Source organism: Tinamus guttatus, unplaced genomic scaffold, assembly GCF_059628265.1.
Source record: "Tinamus guttatus ecotype Peru unplaced genomic scaffold, ASM5962826v1 Tinamus_guttatus_pri_ptg000226l, whole genome shotgun sequence".
Lineage (NCBI taxonomy): Eukaryota > Metazoa > Chordata > Aves > Tinamiformes > Tinamidae > Tinamus > Tinamus guttatus.
In genome coordinates, this window is record NW_028288760.1 from 4,534,905 (window position 1) to 4,552,233 (window position 17,329).

Here is a 17,329-nt window from a genome sequence, read left to right on the forward strand (position 1 = left end):
CGAATCACTCCGCGATGGCAACGGCACCCTGCGGAACAGCCAGGGCACCCGTGCAGCAGCAGCCCCTGCCGCCGCGCCCCGGCGCTCGCTCCCGTCACCAGCTGCAGGCGGCTGTTCACGTCCCCAGCTGGGTCTCAGGTTAAGTCACGGTGACGCTATCCGGAGCTGGTATTCCAGCTGCACTTGCCCCTTTCCCCCTCCCCATCCTCTCTTCCCACCGTGGTGGGAACAATCGGATCTTTCAGAGGGAAGATTCCTTTCCTCCAGGCCGTTGTGCTGCAGGTGGAGCAGCAGCCCCGGCTGCTCTCGCTCTCCGAGGCTTTGCCCTGTGCCCAGCTTCTTCCACACCGGAGCCGAGGCTCCGCAGCCCGACAGGCACCCGGCTGCCGGGCTCACACGCAAGCCTGGAACTCGCAGCCCAGCATCCCGGAGGGGTTGGCAGCATGACCTGCGTTTGCTTTGCCACGCTAGGAAGCCTGGCGAGAGCCACGCGGCTCCTCTCCGGATGGCACCCCAGGGCAGCACGGGGGCACAGCAGGCGCCCCAGGAGGAGGGCCGGGCTTCACGGACGAGAGGAGCCCGCTCCCTGCCCCATTCCCGGCACCTGCCCTTGAGGCAGCAGCTTCCTGGGACAGAGCACGCGGCACCGGGAAGAAGTTAAGGTGCTAGTTACATATCTTCACCAGCAATAAAGAAATTAAAACGAGCCTTCTGCGAGTCCTGATTTTTCTCCGTGAAACTGAAGACCTCTCTGCCTCGCTTCTATTAAAGACAGATCAGTGACACCTTCCAAACCAAGTTGTATTTAATGAGAAATACTCAGCTAGTATAAGAACTTTTAGTACACTACAGTTTTACGCCTTGATGGCGTATTTCCGGAGAGGGTACAGGCGTTCTTTTCGCAGTTGTTTTTTGGTCTTCAAGTTTTCTTCGTGCTTATTCAGTCTGCGTCGCATGGCACGAGTCTTCTTGGGCCGCAGATCGAGAGGCTTGTACTTCTTGCCCTGGTTGCAAAAATACACAAGAGTTAAGTTTGGGAGACTGCAACGAGGGGACGGGGTGCATGTGCTGCCTGTCAGTGTTTCAGCAGCAGCACTGGGAGTCTTTCACCTGCCCGTTTTCCAGAACCACCATTAAGATATGAGTTCATATTAACTGATACAAACTTCAGGACCAGCAGAACCTTGCAAGTCTTTCCTGAAATACTTTCTTCTCCTGCTCTAAATAATACAAATGTATGATAAAAAATATTCTGTAAATAAGAGAAGCATCTTGAGCAAAAGACTTTCTCTATTATCTGGCAAGCCAGTAACATTATTTTTCCAATACAGTAAGCAGCACCTGCAGTTCAATTCCAAGACCTGTTTCTTCTGGAAAACACCCTAGACCGTGTAACAGTGACACTCTACAGAGGATTCTCTCGATGAGACCAAATCCATGCTCTGCTTACCGAATTTAAGGCAGTAGCAGGCTAAAATTTACACCGCAAGGAGCCATGACCCGATTGCCCCAAAGCCCAGCATTACCAAACGCTCTCCGATCATTAAGCTTCCCGAGCGGAGGGCTAGCACAGGACTAACGCCATAGCGGCCGGCACGCCGGGCGCTCACCTTGTAGAGCTTCCTCAGGTTCTCCTTCTGGGTCTGGTTGATGACGGTCAGCACCCTGGCGATGGACTTACGGACCACGCGGCTGCGGGGAGACACGGGCGCGATGCGTGGGGCGGCCGCGCGGGGCCGAGCCCGCCGCCCCCCGCGCGGCCCCGCACTCACATCTTGGACAGCTTGGAGGCGGCGCCGCCGGTCACCTTGGCCACGCGCAGCTGCGACAGTTCCACCTTGAGGTCGTCCAGCTGCTTGAACAGCTCCTCCTTCTTCTTGCCGCGCAGGTCCCGCGCCTTGATCTTGGCCTGCCGGCGCCGGGCGGGCCGTCAGCGCGGCGCCCCCGCCGCTCCCCCCGCGCCGCCCGCTCCCCGCGCGGCCCCGCCGCTCCCCGCGCTCCCCCCGCGCCGCCCGCTCCCCGCGCGGGGCGGATGGCGGCGGATGGCGGCGCATCCCGGGCCCCAGAGCCGCTCACCATGATGGCACCTCCCGCACAGCGCCGGCCGGAAAGGACGGAAGCCGCGCGGGGACTCGGCGCGGAAGGCGCTGCCGGACGGGACCTACCAACAGGTGCCTAGAGCGGGGGGCGAGAGGGAGGAGCTCGTTGCAGTGCCCGCCCCTCTGCTCCCCCCCGTGTGCGGCGCGGTGGTAGCGCCCGGCGCGCTGACAGGGGCCGGGCGGCGGCGGGCGCTGGCTCTTCCCCGCGGCGGCGGCGGCTCCGCAGCCGCTCACGCGGGGGCTGCGCGGCGGTTCCGCCGTGACGGAGGTGCGGGGGCCCCATCGGGCGGGCCGGGGCGGCGGGGGCTCCCGGGGGCTCCCGGGGGCTCCCGGGCACCGCCGCGCTGCGCCCTGCTGCGCCGCTGCTGCCCGCGCGGTGGCGCCGCCGCTCGCCGCGCGGGTCGTCTCCAGGCAGCGCCGCCGGCGGGGGGAGCCCGGGGCGGGGCACTGGATTGACAGCCCCCACCGCCAATAGGCGGCCGCGCTGCCGGCGGCTCGGGCGCTCGGCCAATGGGAGGCGGCGGGGGCGGGGCGAGGCGGCCGAGACTAGCGCGGGGCGGCAGCGGCGCTCCCGCAGCGCGGGCGGCAGCGGGAGCCGGAGCGGGAGCCGGAGCGGCGCGGGCGCGCGCGGATGGTGAGAGGGGCCGCCCGGCAGCGCTTGCCCCGCGCCGGCCCGGCCTCCAGGTGCGGGCGGGGGGCGGCGCGGCGCGCGGGCGGGGGGCGCGGCAGGCCCGGCGCGCCCCTCACGGCGCTCTCGTCCCCGCAGAGCTCCAGGCCCGGCCCAGACGCGCTGCCGCCAGCGGAGGCCCAGGTAAGCGGCGGCGCGGGCGGCAGGTGGGCGGCCCCGGCCTTCGGGGCTCCGCTGCGCGGGGACAGAAGCCGCTGCGGCCCGGCGCGGCGCGGCGGGGGCTCCGGGGCTGGCAGGCGCCCGCGGGAGCCCCGCTGCGGAGCGGCGCTCTCTCGGCAGCCCCGTCCTGCGGCCCCCGGCTTCGCTGCGCGCCAGGTGCCCGCGGAGCCCCGCGGGGAGGGTTTTACTGCACGGGTTTCTCCCCTCCGATTTCGTGTCCGCTATCATTCGTGGGAAAATGATAATTAAAAAAACCTTCATAACCAGCGGCTGCCTGAGTAAAGCATCATCAAAGCACCTGTCTGGCGGCTTTGGCTTCAATTCCACCCTGCACGGAAGGGGAAGAGCTGCCATCAGAGTTCTGGTGGCACCTGTGTAATGAAAGCAGCGGCCCCGAGCACCCGTGTTCGGGCTGTGTCCCTGCCGAGCGCTTCAGCTCTCCAGCCCCAAAATGGATTCCGTGATGTAAAAAACCATTGGGTTTTGTGGGAGCTGCCCAGGAGCGCGCCGTGCTTCGAGTGCCCTGCGCAGGCTAACGCGAAGCGGCTCCCTCGGGCGAGGTGATCGGTGCTGACGGGAGCGAGTGTCCCGGTGCTCCTGCACCGCTGCTGCTGGCCGCGGAGCTGCGGCGCTGGTGGCAGCCCCAGGAGCCCTGGGAGATGGTGCTGCTGCCGGCCCTGCTGCAGGGGTGCACACATGCAGTTACCATGCAGCGTGTCTCGTGACCTTGGGTGAACCCTGTTGCATAACAGTTGTAACCTGGATTGCTCAGAGTGTTGAAGGAGCAAATACGAGGGCATGACAAGTGACTGTAGATCATACTCCTAGGAAAAAGAGCCTTCCCCTTGGTATGGGAGAAGCTGGACCCGTCTGAGATGGTTTGATGAACTGCTACAAATCATGCTTTATATTAACTAAAAGAAATAGTGAGTCACTTACGAAGCAAGGAGTGTAATTCGCCAAGCATCCTGGGCTGCCAAAATAATACAGAGCATGCAAATGCAATGGCCAGGTATTTTGCTGCAGAAATAGAAACCGATTTGTAGAAACGTTATGGAAGGAAGTGATATTTTTGTGTGCTGTAAAGAAGGTGGGGATCATTGGTTATCAATAGAATTTTGTAGCTTTCAGTTTTATTATGAAATATGTATAATGTCACTTAAAAGCATTAAAAGATTCCTTCAGAAAGATGACTGGTTGGGCTGTGCTCTAAGTGCAAGAATGATAAAGGTAACAGTACTGTGCTGGGTGCTCACGTGAGAAATCGGGCACACGATAAAATGCTAAAAGTGTGTAGCAAGAGGAAGACGATATGGCTTGGCTGCATTGTTATTCACTTCTGTGCTACTGTTTTTATTTGCTGGAAGGAAGTAATAAAAAAGCAAGAATAATGATTCAAAGGCCTGAGACGCTTATAACCTGAATCCATTCCATAGACACTGCTCTGAAAAGAGCATTAAAAAAACGTGTTTCCCCAAATGTTTCCTTGCAGGCATAGATTTACTGAGGAGGAGGAAGGGGGATTTTAACCGGCCTTCCTCTGCTGCGAGCGCCGCTGCTGTCACATGATGTGGCTGCCGCTGTGTCGGCCCGCTCTGCGCTGCTCAGGCTCCTTTTCGCATCACCTTATTCTGGTTTAGCTCTACTGGCTGCAAATAGAGCTGCGATAAACTGCAGTAGCATAAATGGATAATGGGAATTAATTTGATCGTCTGGACTCATTACATTGTTGGCTCATGTTCTACTGTGTAGGGCATGCACGATGTGAGGGAAGAGGAGTTCTACTATGGAAATCTAAACTGCTCTGAGATGATTTTTTTTTGTCTTTAATGGCATTATACAGCTGTCAGTTTTAACGTATAGAACTGTGTCTTGATGCGATTTTTCAAAGAAATGTCCTATCAGAGCAAGTTTTGTAGAAGGAAAGCCAGGGCCTGTACAGGCAAGTTTTCTATTAATTTTCTTTGGTAATCCTGTGTGAGGACGCTCTGCAGGCTTGCCTGTTCCAGCCGAGTTGCTCTGGTTAAGCACGTAAACTCCATCCTGGATATGGAGTTTTTATAGAGGCTGGAAAGAGAGGCACGGAGCGGGGAATGCGCTGCAGCAGGAGAAAGCAGTTTAAAGGAGGGGACTGGGCCGTACGTGGGAGCCGCACGGAGGGTCAGGAAGAGGTCTGTTTCTGTAAAGTATGCGAGCTGGTTGCCAACACAAATATTACCTAGCAGTTTACATGTGCTGAGGGAGCCCAGCAGACCCTGCAATGGGAATAGAATAGAATAATCATCAGTCTGATTCTCAGAGGATGTCGGTTGGGAAAGGAAGTGTGTTATCCCAAAAGCCTGGGTGGAACGGCAGGTCCAGAGCATTCTTTGTTTGAAGTATTTTGAATTATTGCTATTATTATTTGAAGAAATTCGGTTTCTAGTCTTTGTTCCAATATAATTAAAGCTGAAGTTAGCAGAGGGCTTTCTCTGCTGTGTGGTAGGATAATGGTCTAGGAGCAATTTCTGCTCTGGAAGGTGAATTCCCCGAGCGATGGCACTGCATGCACTTCTTGTGCTTGCTGGCAGCCCAGCTCCAAACACTGGCTTGGGAGAGGAAGTGAATTAAATTAATCAAATAGGTTTCCTTAGCTTGCGCTGCGTTCTGTTCCTCAGAGTGAGGTTCCAGTTGGAAAGCAGCCATTAACACCTTGGCTGAGAAAGCTAACGAGATATAGAGTATGATGATGACTGCCCTCCAGGTTGGATAACACTGGTCTGAGCTGCTGTTTGGGTTATCTAGTAAATAATTTGGCTTGCTAGAAGGAGGCCCCCTGATTCCTGCACTACCTTGACATCAAGTTGTATCACAGAGCAACCTTTTTCTGTTTGAACTAATGAGGGTATATCAAGGGGTTAAAAAACCAGTGGTTTTCTGAGAAGAGAGAGAGGAAAAAAAGAATCTATCCTGTAATGTGGATGCTTTTCAGGAACTTGGCTGCTCTGGTTATGAGAGGCATGTGCTTTTCCACAGTGCTCTAGGTGATGGCTTAGTTCAAGGGGGCCCAGGTTTGGCTCAGTCAACACTTGTGTTGGCATCTTGCCATCAAATGTGCATAAAATGGAGCTGACTGCAATTCCCTCCACTCGGATATGGAAGGGCAGCCCGGAGACCTGAGGCCCCGGATGCCTTGCTGCAGGTCGGCTCGGCTGTGAAAATTACATTATGATGTGCAGTTCCTGCAGCGTGAGCCGCTCGGTGACCTGAGTTTTCTAGTCCGAGTGCCGTTTTGGCACCTTGCCGTGTTAGCAGGCGCATTTCAACCCTTGCTGTGCCCGCGCTTCCAAAATCTGTCTCCCTTCTTGCAGTGGCTTATGTACGAAGTTCATGTCTGATTTGCAGACTTTCTATGATTTTGTGGCTTATGGGCCTTGTCACAAATTAAGGAAAACCACAAGTGGCATTTTAGCACATTGTATGTAAATAAACCACTGAATAGTTTAGCTTGTGAAATGTAGATACAGTTCAGCCTGCAGTAGCTGATCTTCCCCTCATATCCCTGCTAAAAGCAGACTAGACTAATGTTCTTCTCTCATTTTCCTTTCTTTTTCCCTTCAATTGTTCTTTCATACCATTCAAATGACCAATACTGTTTAGGTGGCATGCAGGGACCGCTGTAGGGTCTGAGTTAAATTAAAAGTGGATAAGAGGAAACTGTTGCGTCCTCTTCCACGTAGCTTCTGAACCATCTTCTGGGGATTTCTGGACTCGTGACTGAGTAACTCTGTCTCGGGGTCTGGCTTTGCTACTAAAAATGAGCTCAAACTAGTTAAGTCAGTAAAAGAACAGAGGCCAACTGTGGTGACATTTTCAGCCTTTGCCCTTTCTTCATCTTATATACAAGGGGTCATGAACTGCAGGGAAGGGGGGATCACAGAGGGCGCAGAATTGACAAATGCAGAACAAATTGCCAGTGGCAGAAACAAAGACAAGAAGCAAAAGTTTTGTGTTATGGAGATGATTGAAAATGACCATAGGCATTACATGATGATATCGTGTCTCCTGCATTTAAAGTGAGTTTAGAAGAGCCTGCTGCTTAGGTGTGGGCTAGGTGATGTCTTGATGCAGAAGACAGGGTTGGAAGGGACAGCTTTGTGTTTCCATGGCATGATGGTAATGAGTAGCTCCATGTTGTTCTGGGGAGAAAAAAAAAAAAAAGTTATCATTCTGGATATAGACAGTCTGCTTTAAGCAATAACACGCACATGTACACACACACACACACACACACACACACCCAAAAAGCCAGTAATTTTCACAAAACTTGGAGGAAGTCAGAAGAAGGGAACATGTTTACTTCATGTTTAGGGGAAAGACAGATTGAAAAGCATTACTTCATGTTTAGGGGAAAGACAGATTGAAAAGCATTACTACATGCCTTAGGGTCCGGCACGTGTAGCCCTGAGGTAACTGAAGCGGTTCCTTGTGCTCTGTGGGAAGCCCGGGGTGGTTGTGGTAGGTAGGAAGGATCAACAGGGTGAACACGGGTTGATCTGATACGGGGCTTCCTGGCTGACTGCGCATATGTGTGTGGGTAGTGTCTAAGGCTCGGCTGGTTTTGTATGTTCTTAATCCTTTTTAAAAATGTCTCACTTCTCGCTCAGCCTGCAGAGCTGCTCTAGCGCTGCTTCTACAAGGTGGCTGTAAAAGTGGTATATTTTAGTAGGAAAACTGCTTGTTTCAAGAATTCCCTGTTGCAGAAGGGCTGGTGGTATCTGCAGGTAATCTGGGCTCAGCCATGTTGTGAGCTGCTTACAAAACAGGAGTCTCTTGTTTCCTTCCCTTCTCCTTTATGCTGCATCTCTCCTTGAAACAAATATCCAGGCAGAGAGAACATGATTTGAAAAGCGTTGTAAACTGAATAAAATAGCTACTAATTTCCCTTTCCTAGGTTGTATTTGAAGTTACTTTGTGTTGCATTCAAACAACGTGTTCAAAATCCGAGAATGCCTCCGAAGCCCGGCTCTGCTCGGGTGCTTTTCGTGGTGTGCTCCGCGTGCAGGTCGCACCGCGGCGGGCCCCGGGGCTGCGGCCGCCCTGCGCGGGGCTGCGCGGGTGCTTCGCTCGGCCTGCAGCGGCCACGCGCGCGAGCGGCACGGCCGGGGGAGCTGCAGCCGCTGCAGTGCGGACGTGCCCCGAGCGAGCAGTGCTTAGAGACGAGGAATGCCTGTGTTTGCTTGCAACCTCTACTAAAAACCCCAGAATAGTAAAGAAATCTGTATTTTTTTCTCATATTTCTTTATAAAATCACCATAACTGACACTTCTGATTCCTCTGTTTGTCAAGCTTTAATGTGTCTGATATATAACTGTTCTCTGCCATCCTCGCTGAAGCATTCACTCCAGTAGCTATGAAGCGCTTAGAGTCTTTTATTTTAGCTCAGTATTTTTCTTGAATAGAATTGATTGCTGTCTCAGAAATTTTGGGACAGTGGCCCGCAGTGGAGAATTTGGTATTTTGAGCAAAGGAATGAATTTAGTTTTTAATTAATCTTTGTGTTGTCTGAAGCTCTGTCAGGACTAGTGCTCTGAGCTAGATAACATGGAAACGCACAGATGGTTTTCCAAAAACATACAATTTAGCTTTGAAGCAAAATGCAAAAAGTGAAAATGCTGGCCTTTAGGAGGAGAGGAGAGGCAGATAGGAGGAAAAGCTGGATGTGTTGCTTGAAGGAGGCAATAAGCAACCTTACCTGTCCCAGCCAGTGGCAGCAGTGGTGCTGGTCCATCTGCCATGGTTCAATAGCTTTCTCTTAGCTTCTGTGTGTGTGGAAAGGGTGAGATGGGAAAGGGCTGTGGTATAGTGCAAATGCAGGGTTTTTCTTTTTTATTTTGTTGGGCACTGCTGTCAACGTTTTCTTTTTTCTTTTAAATTAAATAAACTATCAACAGTAAAGGTGGCACAATCGGCAGGGATAAGGAAGATTCTTGGCAGCCGTCTTTTCTTTTTTGCAAGGTGTCAGTGGGCTGTTAGGAGGCCAGCGCGGGTTTCAGCATCGATTTATGGGAGTTGGAGGCTTTCTGGAAGCAGAACAATGTTCAGATCTGATCTGGAAATCGGGAGAAGAGAATTAGAAGTGTTTCTTGGCAGAGAATTGAGAGATGATGGTTCCAGGCTTTGAGTATGGCTGCACAAGAGCTTAGTTTTATCTGCGTTATTAAATTGCTGATAAGAAGTAGAAATCAGCTGGACATCCGGCTTCATATCACGTTCTCTTCTGCCCGTGATGGATGTGGAATGTGCGGCCAGAACACCAGTCTCTGTTACTCAAGGTTTGTGCCTTTATAGTCCCAGGAGGTTGGAATGTGTTCTCCACCTTTGCATTTTTGTGGGGGAACAGTTCAGATTCCCTTTTTTTTTTTTTTTTTCTCCTTCCTATCTAATATTGCTTTTGCTTTTTGGTTATCCTTTGTGTCTCTAGATAAAGAGTAGGAGGCATTTGAGAGGCAGTGTGTAAGTATCTGTGCCATGATCTCCGGATTATGATGATAAAACTGCTGGTGAAAGTGCAAGGCAGTGTGCAGCCGCCACATACCAGCTCACATGTCTAAGCACAGGATTATATTTTCTGCTCAACTCTACTATTTTAATATTAATCAGTATCTCAGATGAAAATCCTGAGCAGTTTATGTTTGATGCAAGCAGTGAAACTCGGGATCAGCAAGAGTTTAGGACGTGTAGTTCATATGGCAGTTTACTATTGCGTATAATATCTGTCAGAAACACAAGTTCTGATATTGAAGCTGAAGGTTAATCAATATAGTCAATCTAGCCTAGTTCACTGCTTGGTTTTCAGTTTGCTGTCTTTGGGGGCAATAATTATGAAATTAATTCATTCTAAAAAGAAAAAGCTCTTTTTCTCCCCCTAGCCCCATCCCAAACAAGAACAACCTGTATCGTCCTGTTAGATTTGCATCCGCAGCCTTATTCTGAAGGTTACGTGCAGGTTATTTAAGGGACCGAGCTGAAAGCTCAGTAATCAAAAGGGCTGGAGCCTGAAATAAAATACAAATTCTCTTTCTAATTTTAGCCAAGAAGCTTCACTGGGTCACATTGATCAGTTCTCTGGGTCATGATAAATTTGTTGCTCTGTGGTTTAGCTGATACTCAAGGAATTGTCCTCCACAGACAACCCTGTCTCCCCACCCCCAAAAAAAGAAGTTAAAAAAAAAAAAAAAAAAAAAAAGCCTTTTATGGGTGGCGCTCGGTGGGCGATGTGCAGAGTGCCACCCATGGGCACATAATTTCAAGAGATGAGCTGGTGCAGCAGTAAAGCCTAGGCTAAGGACACGGCCACAGCTCTGCCTGTAAAATACCGGGCAGTGCAGAAACAGAGCAACCTGCTAATTCCTCTGAACCCAGAAAGTGTGAAGGGGAAGTCATCTCCTTGTACTGATCTGAGCTCTCCAACTCTCCGTATGGATACTTCTTCAGTCTAGGAAATGAACTGTTTTTAAGAGAATGGAAATATATCAAAACACTTTGCTTCTTGACTGAACAACCGGCCTGGCTGAAGGGGCGAGTGTCTAATTGTGTTGGTTCGCTGACCTGTGCTGGGCCGTTGCAGGCAGCTCCATTTCTGTGAAGCAGAGTGTCCTTTCCCAGCCCACGAGGTGAGCCTTGCTGCACGAGCCTGCCCCGAGTGCCGGCCTGGAGGGAGAGCCCGCAAGCCCCTGATTCAGCAGCCTCCTTCCCCTCCGGCTGAGCCTGGAAAACCTCAGCCAAGAGCCAGCAAACCTCCGGGAAGTGGAAACGAGTGTGATGTGACACATAACTTTAAAAATACGAACTAGTTCATGAAACTTTCATACGTTTCTTATGCAATCCCGTCTCCTGCTCCAGCTGCTTTGCATAGTCTTGTCGCTCTGGAATGCTGCAATGAGGTGAATTTGTGCAAACCTGGAATATGGAGCTCCGAGAGCCCTTTGGAACAAAACTGGCACGTACAGCGCTCAGCTAGCCCAGTCTCCCTTGCATAGCCTGAGGAGCTGGAAAAATCTTTGAAAGGATAATAAGTTTTGCTGGAAGTCACCATTTTCTGACTTATTTTAAGTTTTTTAAAGTAATGTTTTAGTGCCTCCTTTAGCAAGCCATGGAGACTTTTATTTATTTATTTATTGGCAGCATCGTTCTAACCTGTGCTACTTTAAAAAAAAATGTAATGTAGAACAACCCAACAGTTTCTTTTGCATGAAATAAAATAAAAAGCATCAAGCACAAAGGCATGAAATTGAGTAGGCAAATATTTCTAATGTAGCTGGTTTCTCACAGCTGGGAGAACTGTCTGTTTGCAAAAGAGCAGTGCAGATCTGGCCTTGGGAAAGGAGAGGTCCACGCTGCAGTGTACTACTGTTTGCATTTTATGTGTGTGTGTGTGTGCGTGCGTGTGTGTATGTGTGTGTATATATATGTGTGTATATATATATATATATATATATATATATATTTCATTTGGAGCCCCAAAGTCCCTGAGGGAAGGACAATGTCAGTAGCTGTCTTTCTCCTTTTGCTCTGCCCACTTGCTGTTTCTAATGATAATATTCTCCTGTCTGTAGTGCTACTGCAGTACAGCACAGCCTTTAGTGCAGGGAAGACCTCCTCCTTTCCTGAGAAGCTCATGCTGATACTTCTCTCTCTACACAGCACCAAATACCATCTCCCCAGTGAATGATAAGCTAAAAACAGTGCATGAGATAACTGTATTTTTCTTCTCTGTCAGACTGGAAAAGCCCGCTTCACCTATCATTTAGCAGCTCTTGTTTTGTTTTCTCCCCTTCCCATCTTTCCTTTGTATTCAGACATGTGTTGTGGCTGAGTGAAACCGGCATTGAAATCGCAGCAGCGCCCATCTCATGTCTGTAACAAAAAATGCTTCTATGAATTTGGAATCCATGGAAGAATTACCTTCTGGCGGCTTCTCTAAAAATATCTCACAGATGGAAATCGTCATACTTATTACAGCGCTGCTTCGTCTTAATTGTTTTCTCATTTCTGTCTTGTTTTAAACCCTGATTTGTTTTCCTGGTTATTTTTGCCCTAGAAGGGAGACTCTTGTCTGTTATGGGCATTAGCCTGAATATTTTTATAATGTAACTGCTATGTGATTTTTTTTTTGTGTATTCATAATGAAGGTAAATTTACAGTGGGTAAGAAACCAGTCCATTTTAAGTAGGATTTGTACTTATAGTTAAAACGTAATCTGAAGGATTTTTCAGTTGGCCTTTACATTGCACCATGTACATTTGTAAGTGCAGTGTATGGTAAAGAAGTGCTTCTGCTTTCTGAACACAGTACGTGTCAGAGCCAAAACATGCCTGTAATCAGCAGAGGAGAGCGAAGCCTGAGCTCGTCCGTGTCGCCGTCCAGAGCCGGCTGTTTGCAGCAGGTCCCTCCTCTCACCCCAGCAGAGGGGGTGTCTGGATACATCTGCTTTATCTGTTCCACCCCATAGGCAATGATGCTCACATGTCCAGGTTGTTAGAATAGAGGTTGTTTCTTAATTGTAGAAATATGAACAGTTTTATTTCTCTGTAACAGAGATTTGCCTGTAAAATCACCCACGAACTAAGGAGGCGTTGGAGGCTTCTGTGTTTTATTTACTACATACAGATAAAATAACTTGTCCCAAGTGCCCAGTGGCTTCTCCATTAATTCGAATCAAATGCCTTCTGGGTCACCTCCCTCCATCTAAAAGCGGCAGTAGAAAATGAGATTAATTTTGTGCCTGTCTTAGTGTTCAGGTGATTGAGGTTGGCTGAGAGGAATACCATCAAAATGTTTGACAAAGAGATGAATTTAGCCTGTGTGGGTGAAAAGCTGGCAGATAGTCTTTGCAGCTCATGACACAGGTTCAGGTTTCAGGTGGAGAGTTTTGTGCAAAGCCTTTTGTGGAATAAGCATTAAACTTGTCATTTAAGGCGTGCTGATGAAACTATGCATTGCATGTTGGACTCTGAATAAAACACTCAAGTCTTTCCCTTCTGTAATAAGAAATGCACTGGCAAAACAGAAGGTAGAAGGTATGTTGAGAATGGACAATAGAGACATTGTCATGGCAACAAATTTAGTGTTTTTTTTTTTTTTTAGTTTAATACCTTTAACTGTATTTCAGTGTTTTTTTTTCCAAACTTCAGAAGGGACCTTTAGCAGGTATTTGTGATATTGTGATTGTTAAAGCAAGACAAGCCAAAACGTTGCTGGGCATATGCAGTATGGGAGTTTGAAGGTTTCCGCTTACACAGCTGTGGGGTAAGGATGCAATTTTGTGGTACTGCGTGGTCCTGAAGAGCTTGTCCTAGGGCTGCCCTGCTGATTTGGAGCCTGGCCCTTGGTGACCACGCAGAGACACACATAATGCTTGGCTTTGTGAAACGGCACCAAATCTATTTTCTACCACAGCATTTGTTAACATACCGGCTGAACGACTCTTAGGGTAAGGACAGATGACCTCCTGAGATGCCAGGTGGCAGCGGGGGTGCGGCGGGACCGGATGCCTTGCCTTGGAGCGCTGCCTCCCACGGCATCCGCGGGTCTGCAATGCCTCCGTCCAGGCTAAACAGGCTGCTCGTTGTCTTTATAGCATGCCTGGCTTGGCTGCAACCTACGGTCTCCATCCCTGAACCTGGGAGAACAGGGGGAAACAAATAATGTGCTAGTGGAGCATATTAGGGTTTACGCATTTCCCAGGCCTTTCTGCAGTGTAAGAATGTGCGTGGATGGGGTTGTGGCCTGGTTCCATCACCAGCGCTCTGGCAAGAAGGCAGGTTGCTCCCCTGCTTTCAGTGGGCCCTTCGTGAGCAGAGAGACGGCGCTGCCCCCTGCCCAGGGCGTCGCGCGGTCGCCCCGTTGGGAAGCTGAAGCTGCACAAGACTTTCCAAACCCGCACGGTTTTACCTGCGGCATCTCTCCATTCCTCTGGCTTTGCACGGATGAGTATGGTGCCGAAGATAAAGGAACCGGTTGGTTTTGAAATAGGCTCTTAAAACACAGCATGATTGTCTATAGTCAGTCTGGAATACTTTATTTATTTATTGTATTCAGAAGTTCTCTTTTTTTTTTTTTTAATTCCCCTGGATTTTTATGGTGTGGAGATTGCTTTTCTAAAAGTGATTTTCCTGCACTCTCTTGCCTTCCAGAATGGCAGGCAGTGAATTTTCTAGCTTATCGGTTGACTGCATGAGCAGCTCCTTTCCCAGGGGTCTAGCAGAGTCCTCTAGCATGAGAAAGCAGCGGGTTCAGTTGTCTGCCCCGGGGCAAGTGCAGATCAACTGGGTCGCTGGTAGTGCTGGTTGCGATTGGTTAGTTCAACTAGATGGCTTAGCGTAACTTAAAGGTGGCATAAAATAAAACTGAGTTTACCGTTAGATTCAAGGAATGATATATGGACTGTATTAAACGCACTTTGCAACTGAAACAAACCTCCCAATTAAAAAGTATGTATCTGTGTCTGGAGTTACTCTAGAGCATCGTGTCCTCTGGAGCGGGGCGTGCAGAGCCCACGGGCCTCGCCACGGGACGCGCTCGAGCTCGCTGTGCGGCGCGCAGGACCTGCGGTATCGTCCTCTGCCGGAGACTCTCGATCCACCTCCCGGCTGCTCCCAACACCTGGTTTCCAGCTCTCGCTATTTGCTCTGGTTTCGTGTGTTGGTGCTTGGAGTACTTCTCGTGTTGTGTTCCGTGCTGTGACTGTGAGCGTTCAGAGGTGCTTCAAGGTCTTCCCGCCCGCTTTGCCGGGCCGGCCCCGGAAGGCCTTGGCGTCGCCCGCTGTGTTTGGGCGCTCTCGTCGCCCACGCGTGTGCCCGCGCTGCAGCACCGGGCCGACGAGGAGAGCTGCCGCACCGCGCTCTGCCCGGCCGGGGAGCTGCCTTTGGTAGGCGTTAAATTCCGGCTCGGGGAGTATTCCTAAAGCTCGCTCTGTAACGGTGAAGTTTGTCGGGATAATTGGTGAGGGAGATCTCCGGGTGCTTTCCCGTGACTGCCAGAAGCTCGCCTCGACAGCCCCTGGCTGGAATTGGGACCTCTAGCTAATTATTTATGCAGATAGCAGCCAAACAACAAGTTGCCGTTTGGGCAGGAGCTTATTAACAGAAATGCTTACCAGATCTAGCAGCGAAGGTGCTGTCAGCCGCGGGTTCTCTCTGCATTTGCCTGGTTAATGGCGTGTTTATCTTGCCCTGCTGTTCTCAGGGTGCAGAGGAGGCCGAGACGTGGCAGCCATTTCCAGGGCTGCGCACCGGCTGCCTTTGAGAAATTTGTAGCTCACTCTGCAAGGAGCAAAAGGATACAGTTGTATGTATGTGCATTTCAAGTAAGCTTTTAAAAGCTGCTCTGCCTTTTGTGGCCTTTTATATTTCCTCAGTCAGTGACTAGATTTATCTGCATTATATCTTAAACCTTTTTTTTGTTCTTGTTGTTCAGGTGGCATGACATGGCATTTTAGTCCTGTGAACAGTAAAAATAGATGCAGGTATCACTGTGGGCAGTACAAACCATGGCACTAAATCTTGCAGAAGCAGAAAAAGCATGATCTGTATGTATTTTTTACCATTTTGTCTAAAATTGCTATGTTATAGCAGTAGCAACTAGTGAGCTACAATTTTCAACAGTTGCAGAAGAAAACGAAATGTAAACAGAACTTGGGCTTCTCTCTAAATACTCTTGCAGGATAAACACTCACTCTGTGGTAAAGGCAAATTTAGAGAGGATTTCTTTGTGCAAGTGTGAAATCCAGGTATTGTTTGTTTAAATCCTTTTATTGACAGCTTTGTGTTTGTGAATACAGTCCTCATGTTATTATTGTGCCATTTTATTTTTAATTTCGGTCTGTTAGCTAGTGCATCTTGCAATAATTATTCCCATGCTTTGATTCTCAGCTGTTGTTTTTAATGAGCATTGAGGAGGGTGACCTGGGGGAGAGCTGCATGCTCCTTGTTTACCATCCCTGTGGAACCGCCCGGGCATCTGACCTGGCTGAGTTAGATTCTCCAGTAATGTGGCTCTTTTCTTCCTCTTAGGATTGACTTTGCCCTAAAAGAAATCATGTCATCAGGAGGAGCTGAAGATGATATTCCTCAAGCAGAGAGGAAGACAGTTACAGACTTTTGTTACTTACTGGATAAATCTAAACAGCTCTTCAATGGCTTAAGGTTAGTGGATTTTTGATAGTGTTCCTTGAAGAAAAAAAAAAAAAAAAAGGAACATTTATTTCAATATGTGAGTGGTGTTGAAGTCAGATGCACGGGTGAAACACAAAAACACTAAGTTTGTCTAGAAGAGAGCAAAGTACACATTTATGAGTAGTTTTGGACCATGTATGCAGGAATTTTTGCAGGAGAACTTGTTTTTTGGGCACTTCTAAGAGAGTGGAGGAGATAGGGAAAAATGTGAGTTGTGTGTCTGTTGTGTCAGGTAACAGTAAACTAGATGTTGGAAATTCCATGAAGAATTTGTGTTTTTAAACACAAAATTAAAATTTAATTTTAAACACACACAGCTTTTAAGCTATGTGTGAAGAAGCATGCAACTGAGGACCAGATTTTGCTGTACATAGTTGACTGAACGTAAGTTCAAGAGATAGCATCCATAAACCTCAGAGTCTGTGACAAAAACAACCAACCAACCTAATAGATGATGAAAGAAGGATAATCTTAGGTGGGGGGAAAAGCCAAAAATTAAAGTGGGGAGAGGGGGTGGATTTTGTAAGAAAGCTAGGAGGTGATAAATGGAGACTTAGACTTCCACAGCCTGTGTGTAGCTGGTGGGATCAAATTAAATTTAATCTAAACTCTGGAGAATGGTAAAATCTGGATTTATCTACAAAGCATCTGTAGCAAAATCCTGTTTTGTCTGGTTATTCTTTCAGGACCAGTTAGAAAAGGAATAAGAATAATAGAGAATTCAAGGAAAACAGTTTGTTTGGACAGTGATATGGACATCCTACTTATTTTAATGTACTCTAAGTTAAGATTATTTATTCAAGAAGTGTTTTATTTCCAAGTGTTCCTGTAGAATCTCATGAGCAACACAGTTCTAGCTCATGTAGCTGGCAGTTCAGCCTCTTACTGGTCTCTGAGTAATACTGTATGTTTGGGCCTGTATAGCTTGCTGTTACTCAAACACAGATGGCAAGCAAAGATGTTTTTTCTTCCTTTTTTTTCCCTCCTCTTTCTTTTTCCCCTCAAACAACTATTGATGATCTCTTTCATTTGTTTTAGGAGATGGTTACCCAAGTTGAAAACAAACAGTTTGTGGCTGGCGAGTGGGCAGTGAAGGCAGGCGGCCCCGTGTTCAGTGTGTCCAGAGCCCCAGAACAGGCTGTAGAGCAGAATGGCTGTGGGCTGGA

General features: G+C 49.0%; 2 protein-coding genes across 2 annotated transcripts in view; one reads left to right on the forward strand and one right to left on the reverse strand.

Moving 5' to 3' along the window:
• Positions 1 to 835: 835 nt before the first annotated feature.
• RPL35 (ribosomal protein L35) lies at positions 836 to 1,915 on the reverse strand (the record flags this gene model as incomplete). Its single annotated transcript, XM_088525450.1, has 3 exons — positions 836 to 1,004; positions 1,611 to 1,692; positions 1,773 to 1,915. Coding segments are annotated over 3 exons (375 nt in total), but the record flags the coding sequence as incomplete, so codon positions are not given.
• Positions 1,916 to 2,730: 815 nt separating this feature from the next.
• SCAI (suppressor of cancer cell invasion) overlaps positions 2,731 to 17,329 on the forward strand; it is a 37,207-nt gene continuing 22,608 nt past the window's right edge. The window contains exons 1-3 of the mRNA XM_088525451.1: positions 2,731 to 2,783; positions 2,866 to 2,910; positions 16,002 to 16,133. Of these exons, the coding sequence (XP_088381577.1) occupies positions 2,731 to 2,783; positions 2,866 to 2,910; positions 16,002 to 16,133 (230 nt within the window). The remainder of the gene's footprint in view (positions 2,784 to 2,865; positions 2,911 to 16,001; positions 16,134 to 17,329) is intronic.